This window comes from Pogonomyrmex barbatus, unplaced genomic scaffold (assembly GCF_055798465.1).
Source record: "Pogonomyrmex barbatus isolate J1 unplaced genomic scaffold, ASM5579846v1 scaffold15, whole genome shotgun sequence".
NCBI classification, from domain to species: Eukaryota; Metazoa; Arthropoda; class Insecta; order Hymenoptera; family Formicidae; genus Pogonomyrmex; species Pogonomyrmex barbatus.
This window is the reverse complement of record NW_028297111.1, coordinates 6,480,095-6,487,197: the sequence shown is the minus strand read 5'-3', so window position 1 is coordinate 6,487,197 and position 7,103 is coordinate 6,480,095. Positions and strand designations below refer to the sequence as shown.

General features: G+C 29.7%; 1 protein-coding gene across 1 annotated transcript; it reads right to left on the bottom strand.

Annotated features, from left to right (window-relative positions):
* Positions 1 to 4,288: 4,288 nt before the first annotated feature.
* Positions 4,289 to 6,940, bottom strand: c12.1 (spliceosome-associated protein CWC15). The gene is made up of 3 exons (XM_089073481.1): positions 6,676 to 6,940; positions 4,900 to 5,200; positions 4,289 to 4,785 (listed from the first exon to the last, which is right to left on the bottom strand). The coding sequence occupies exons 1-3, from the start codon at positions 6,804 to 6,806 to the stop codon at positions 4,543 to 4,545; spliced, it is 675 nt and encodes a 224-aa protein (XP_088929607.1). The 5' UTR covers positions 6,807 to 6,940; the 3' UTR covers positions 4,289 to 4,542.
* Between the last annotated feature and the right edge of the window lie 163 nt (positions 6,941 to 7,103).

The following is a 7,103-nucleotide window of genomic DNA, read 5'->3' as shown; positions in this document are numbered from 1 at the left end:
GTCTCTCTAGCAGGCTCACCGCCTCCCAGGTCCGTACCGAGGGCCAGTCAGGCCCCACTCTCCAGATTCTACTGTCAACTCTCTCTCTCTCTCTCTCTCTCTCTCTCTCTCTCTCTCTCTCTCTCTCTCTCTCTCTCTCTCTCTCTCTCTCTCTATCTCCCCCCCTTCTCTCTTCTCTCAACACCGATACAAATGTATAGAGTTATACTGTTATTTAATATCACTGTGACAATTTCAAAGATAGAAATGCAAGATTAAATAGAAGATTATTTAATAGTCTTTGTGACTTTTAAAATATTAATATATTAATAATATCAATAAAATATAATAATAATCCTGTAATAAGCAAATAATAATAATAATAATAATAATAATAATAATAATAATAATATGAAACAAATAATATAAGAAAACAAGCGAATCAATATTTTATAAAATATAATAGAATTGCTTCGAAAGGAATATATTAAAGGAATTATATTCTTTCGGTTTAATTTTGCATTATAAAATATAAGAATTAAATTTGTTTTCTTTTATAATTAATAATTATAGTAACATTGAAATAATATTAAAATTATTAAAATAAAATAATTATAATTAACCTTTTATAATATTTAATTACCTGTTCAACACCAAAAACTATTCAATATCTATAATTGCAAAATATTAAAATTTTATATGAAAAATGAGCCTACTCCTGACGCATAGAGGAGTATTTTTACCTCGTTATTCACACGTTCCTGGATCATAGAGGTAGGACCGCCCCTGACGAACGAGTAGGCGGTTAGTATTGGCAACCAGGCCTGTCGCCGATAACTCGATTCTTTAACGAGATGGTATCGTAGACCAGGACTAGAGGACGCGATGGCGGCTTGTGAGGCCGTAAAAGCTTTTTTTACATAAATAATTAACATTATCAACTAGCAGGATATTTCTATTGATCGATAGAAAAATGTAGAAACAGTTTTAAAACCTTTTACTGATTTAAGAAAAAATAAATACATTTAATTTTACTGCTAATAAAACAATGGTGATTTTACATAGTTTTGTGGAAAGACTCTTGAAAAATATTACATCAGTTATTATTTCTGATAATATATAATATATATAATTATTAAACCAAAATAATTATAGATTAACTGTATTAATTATGGAATACCATCAATATATTTATATAAATGCGATTAATGTTATTTGATAAATCGTACACAGTATACGTGTATCAATCGACTCTCCACATAAGATGTAGAGAGAACAGCGAAGCTGAGATTAGTGGCCGATGGTGAAAGTGAATTCAAGCCGCAAATATCAAACGAAGGTGATATGAGTGGCGTGAAATAAAAATATTAATTCCCGTTAACTTTTGCCAGCTTTCTCGGCATCTATTCAAACGAGTCAGATGAAGTTATTTTCTCAAAATAAAGCCATTATCTTCAGCGCTTCCTGCTTAAGATCTTTAAAACCATAAAGCCTTTTAAACGATCGATAACTTGTCAAATTTAAAAATGAATCATAATGCTACACAATGTATTTTGATAAATATTTTATAGACATATGTATTTTTTAATTTTTCAATATAATTTGATATATAATTGATATAAATGATGATATATAATTATATAAATAAAATATTATCTACTCATAATTTCGGCTCATTCTGACACGAATTAAAAGCGTCGAGAGTGACGATCTCACAGATTAAATAGCCGTGTAAGTTTCTTTTATTGTGATACAAAACACACCTTTTTCTGTTTGGTTTCTCGCAATTTTAAAAGAATAGCTACTTTTAATAAAAAAAAAAGGCGTAAATTAATGAAATCATTTGAAAAATAGAGATCTGACAAAATAATTATACAATCATTACATAAACTTTCTATTCTTCAATTTCCACTTTTCAATTTTATGCAAGCTCATATTTTAAATTTTATATAATCGTAAATATTATACAATTATTATACAAAAAGTTCGTGTATACAATTTTGGCAGATAAATATAGAAATATATAAAAAATATATAAAACTTCACCTTCCAAATTTATAAGAAAGTTCGATCAATCAATCCCGAAATTCCAGTCATTTCTAAAAGTGATATTTTCATTGACTCATGTGCATTCCTGTAGAAACATATAGGAAGATATAGATAAGATATACAAAAATGTGAGCAGGTACAAATATTCTAAAATAAATTTCCTAAGATAAATATCTTAAGATAAATGTTATTCTATCACGTATCAATTGTAGAAAATGTATATTCTAATCTTTTTATTTTATGTTCTTTTTATTGCACTATGTTTATAACATATAGAAAAAATTTAAATACAAAAAGAAGTTTTAAAATTTTTCGACAAATTGTTACGGTGTATGTATATATATATATATATATATATATATATATATATATATATATATTGTAAGTTCATATTTAAAAAGTTCTTTTTTGTTCATAATTTTTCTATTTCGAGTTGATTTCGTTTTTATTATTATGAAAATAATAAAATAATGTGCGAATAAAATTATATGAATACAAAAGTATAAATATCTTATTGCTAATGCTTTTTGAAACAATACGCACCTGTGTAGAGTTATAATCGAAAGATTTTTTTTGCCAGAATCGGAAGATTTTAATTTTTTGTGATTTTTTTATAATCGTTCAATCAAAAAAACTTAAATAAAATTATTTAATAAAATAAATAAAATTAAATTCTAAATTTCCAAAATTTCTTAAAAATTAGTTTTATAGATTTTCTGGATTTTCTATTTTCAGATGTTTTAAATTTTTTATTCTAATGTGTGTGTGGGTGTGTGTGTGTGTGTGTGTGTGTGCGCGCGTGCGCGCGCGCGCGCGCGTGTGTGTGAATCTACTTTAAAATATAATGTGATATATAAATTTACATCGAAAAATTTATTTTTAATCAAGTTCTTAAATGTTCAATTAAAGAATTAAAAACTAGGAAACACCAGAAATTATTCAAATACTTAAAATTTAAAATTTTCTTAGAACAATCTCCAAGTCGCTAAGTTACTCTAAATCGAATTTTTCAAAATAAAATATATTTGTAATTCGTTCTGTATGTTCTATGTACTCTATGTGAATATTTTAATGAATATGTTAATGTATGTATGTGTGTGTGTGTGTGTGTGTGTGTGTGTGTGTGTGTGTGTGCGCGCGCGCACGTGTGTGTTCTAATTTATATAACTATATAATATGGCACATAAAAATACAAATAAATTTTGTTTCTTTAAAAGCTTATCTTATATGATCTATAAATCTGTATCATATTTCAAGAGATAAATGTAAAAGATGCGTTTATCACTTAAAATGCCTCTTATTTTTCGATGTTCCAATTTACATTTTCTAGAAATTTCGTTTACGCTCCTGTTATTTTTTCCTTACATATTCGACTTACACTCCAATTTTTATTTTCGTCGGAGGGGGGAGGGGGGGGGGAGAAGTCTGCCTTTGGTTTTTATGGACAATTAGAGATTTTACGAAACAAAATACTGGGTGTCGATCCGTGTTAATTTCGGATACGCTCTCTCGGGTTACGTTGTCTCTTTGTGGGACGGCTGTGCAGCGAGTTGTTGGTTGGGGCTATGTCTGTGTCAAGTCGGTGCCAAGAAGTCTACCGGCGCGCACGATAACCAGCTGCACCGGTAGACTGCCTGTTGCCCGCACGCGGGCCCCGCGGGGTCCCGCGGGGCCCCGCGGGGCCCCGCAGGGCTCCGGGACCGGTTATACTTGACCCAGCGCGCGATTCGTTGCGCGCTGCGTCCGAGACCGGATCATGTTGTCCGCTACCGAAAAACACACACGTTCATGCAACGAGCATGGCTCCCTCAAAGGTGCGCGGATGCGAGTCGAGAACGGGGAGCCACGACATCGACGTGGCGTAGGATAAAAGAGGAGGGAGTAGATTGGCAGAAATTCACAGTTGGGAATATACGAAACTTCGGCTCAGAGACGGGCATTTATATGCAGATACGGAACAAATGATAATAATGTAATGTTTCGTAAATTACACGACCTAATACAACGGCATAAAAGTGAAAATTATAATAGAAATCCTCATCTTGATTATTCACGCTACATCTTGATTATACACGCTACATCTTAATTTTACAGATTTATATTGTATAAATATTCTCATAATTATAAAATGAAATGAAGTAATGTATTTTTTAATTAGATATTAACATTGGTCTTGTCAATATGAAAAAGAAAAAAATAATAAAATACAATATTACTTTTATATTTGAAAAGACTTAATGAATATATATCATTATACATATACATATTTGATGCATATTTTATTTTAGTTGGATAATTGTTTAATATTTATATAAATACATACAACTTTATATTTTTCGCAGTTACTTTAAATTCAATCTCAATAACGAAGAATTGCGTACAGCGATTTCGTCTAATTTTGCTTAATTATCAACTTAGGACTAATAATGTAATGATGAAAAAAAATGTACTTTTATTCATATAATATATATTAGAAAAACATTATTTACAACTTTGCAATGCTCAGTCAATAAATTACTTAACATATTTCTCCATAAATTTGCGATGGAATTCACTTCGCAAGGAGTCATTGATGAATACGTCATGTTTCTTCTTCGGCTCGGAACGTGCACAATTTTTAAATACCACGTCATCGTCCCATCGTCTTCGTACTTTCATATCCACTCTTCCGCTTTGCGAAGAATAATTTAATAAAGGATTCCCTGAAAGAATATTTTCCATACGTATCCTCTCCTCTTCTTGGCGCTTCTCCATCTCCTACAAAATTCAAAATACGTTCGTGATATTTTATATTTATTTTTTGGACATTTGTAAGAAAATAAAAACAAGTCACGATATTTTAATTGACAAAATTAAATTTTTAGTACACACTTTCTTAGCTTGTTCTGCTGCTCGTTCCTTCTTAATCCTTTGAAGTTCGGCTAAGAGCGCAGCAGTGTCATCTTCATCACTGTCTGAATCTGATTCATCATCAAGTGGATCATCAGCATCTAAACTAGCTGCGGGAACCTGATCTAACTTTTGTCTCTTTGTACTGGATGCAGTCGATTCTCTGGAAGGTTCGATGGCACGACGACCTGATCCTTTATCCTTCTCTGTCCGCTCTCTTTCCTCCAATTCTTTTCTGAAGTCACGACTTCGCAATTCCTCGATTGTTCCTTGACCATGTTCTCTGTAAAGCAATAACAAATTTAAAATAAGTATCATAAAATATTCTTTATATACATTTCTTCTGCATCTTATATTTCTATATTTGGTGTATAATGTTATATCTTTTGATAAATTAAGAGTAACAGTTGTATCTTGTGCTAAAAGATATGCAATAAATAGCAAAATGGATCATACATACACACATACATACATATACACACATACATACACGCATATGCACAAGCTGCTTAGTTAAAACATTGAATCTTAATAATGATGATGAGGTCAATTAAATTTCTAAGATTTTAATTTTATAATAAAAATTAATTTTTGCTTCATGTTATAACGCAAAATATGAATTATGTTTTAATCTCATACATATTAACAAGATACTATTAAAAATCTATTATGAAAAGCAACTTCAAGTAAATTTTTATGATTATCAAATAAATTTTAAGCTCACAAAATAATTAAAAAGTATAGATATTCTCGATTAATTTGATCAATGTTATTGATCAATGTTATTACTTCTTGTTTGTCTGTTTTTCTTGGAGAGATATGAGAAAATGAAATTCTTTCAACTTAAATTTTATATTATTTATTCCTATTATCTTAAACAATTATAGAGGATATAATGCTATTCAATAACCTTAAGACAAAAAATGAATGATCTATTTTAATTAATATTTAATTGATTGCACAAGATAAGTTAAAAATAAATATAATTAACAAGATTCTTAATAATATTAGCTTTCTACATATAAATTTGATTTAAATAAAAGTATAAATCAAGGCTCTGCTGATAAAATAAAAAAAATATAATAAAGTTAAATGAGAGTCAACATTGGATATAAATATATTCAAATTCACTTTTATTTATCAATATAAATGTAAATGTTTCGATTTTATTTTTGAATTTATTTTCTTCAGTATAATAAAATAATACAATGTCACAAATAGAACTTAATAAACTGAAAATTTCATCTTTACTTTGTTAAAAAAGAATGATCAGAAATATTGCAAGCATGGAACATAACCAATGAAGTACACATTCAAATGAGAAATAATTAAAATTAAAAATCAGGAAAGTAATGTAGAAAAAAAATATTAATCAAATAAATGAAAACTCGAGAATAGGCTCATGACATTACTAAACACCAAGTGAAAACATATCTAAAGTTTGATTTACATGCACATTACTTATTTATTCGTATTTTTATTTATACTTACGCTAAATTACAGATTAGAGAAATATTTATGTTTTAAAGGGGGAAACAAAAAAAAGAAGAAAAATAAATCTAAAAATTTTTAAAAAAATTTAAACATCATAACCTCAAAATAATTTCTATCAATATTAATAAATTATAAGTTACGAACAAGTGCATATATTTTTTTTTTTATTTCCTTCATGCACGATTACGAGAAAACTTAACGTGTAACTGCTATGAATAGTGAAGAATGGTGATTTTCGTGCTGAATTTGCAATCTGTAATTTACCTGTACTTAAGCTTTGTGTGCGACGGCAAGTCCCGGCTGCTGTATTGCTTTGAGATCGCGCTCAAATCCTTCTCACCCCGTCCTTGTCCTCCTCGGGCAGGCTCGAAGGTCGGTCTCGCCGCCGTGGTCATATTTTAAAACAAAATCACTCGAATAAACCTCAAATCAATTAATCGAGAGAAAATTGAACGTAACATCAGCAATCAATTCTGCCCTTCGACTATATAAATATGGACTGTTAGTAGCTCACTTCACTCGTGACGCCAACATTAATTTGGACAGTGGTGCTACCATGTCGCACGAACTAAAATGCGTGACGTCATTGAAGCATGAGTGATTGATCAGTGCATATCAGTTCATATCATTTCATTTGACGATCATATACGAAACTTACATATTCTTGAAAACCATAAATACGAGTTAATTAT

Coding starts and splice junctions, on each gene's coding strand:
- c12.1 (XM_089073481.1), bottom strand. CDS start 6,806: ATGACCACGGCGGCGAGACCGACCTTCGAGCCTGCCCGAGGAGGACAA. Junction 5,201..6,675: donor CACACAAAGCTTAAGTACAG/GTAAATTACAGA, acceptor ATTGCTTTACAG/AGAACATGGTCAAGGAACAA. Junction 4,786..4,899: donor CAGCAGAACAAGCTAAGAAA/GTGTGTACTAAA, acceptor TGAATTTTGTAG/GAGATGGAGAAGCGCCAAGA.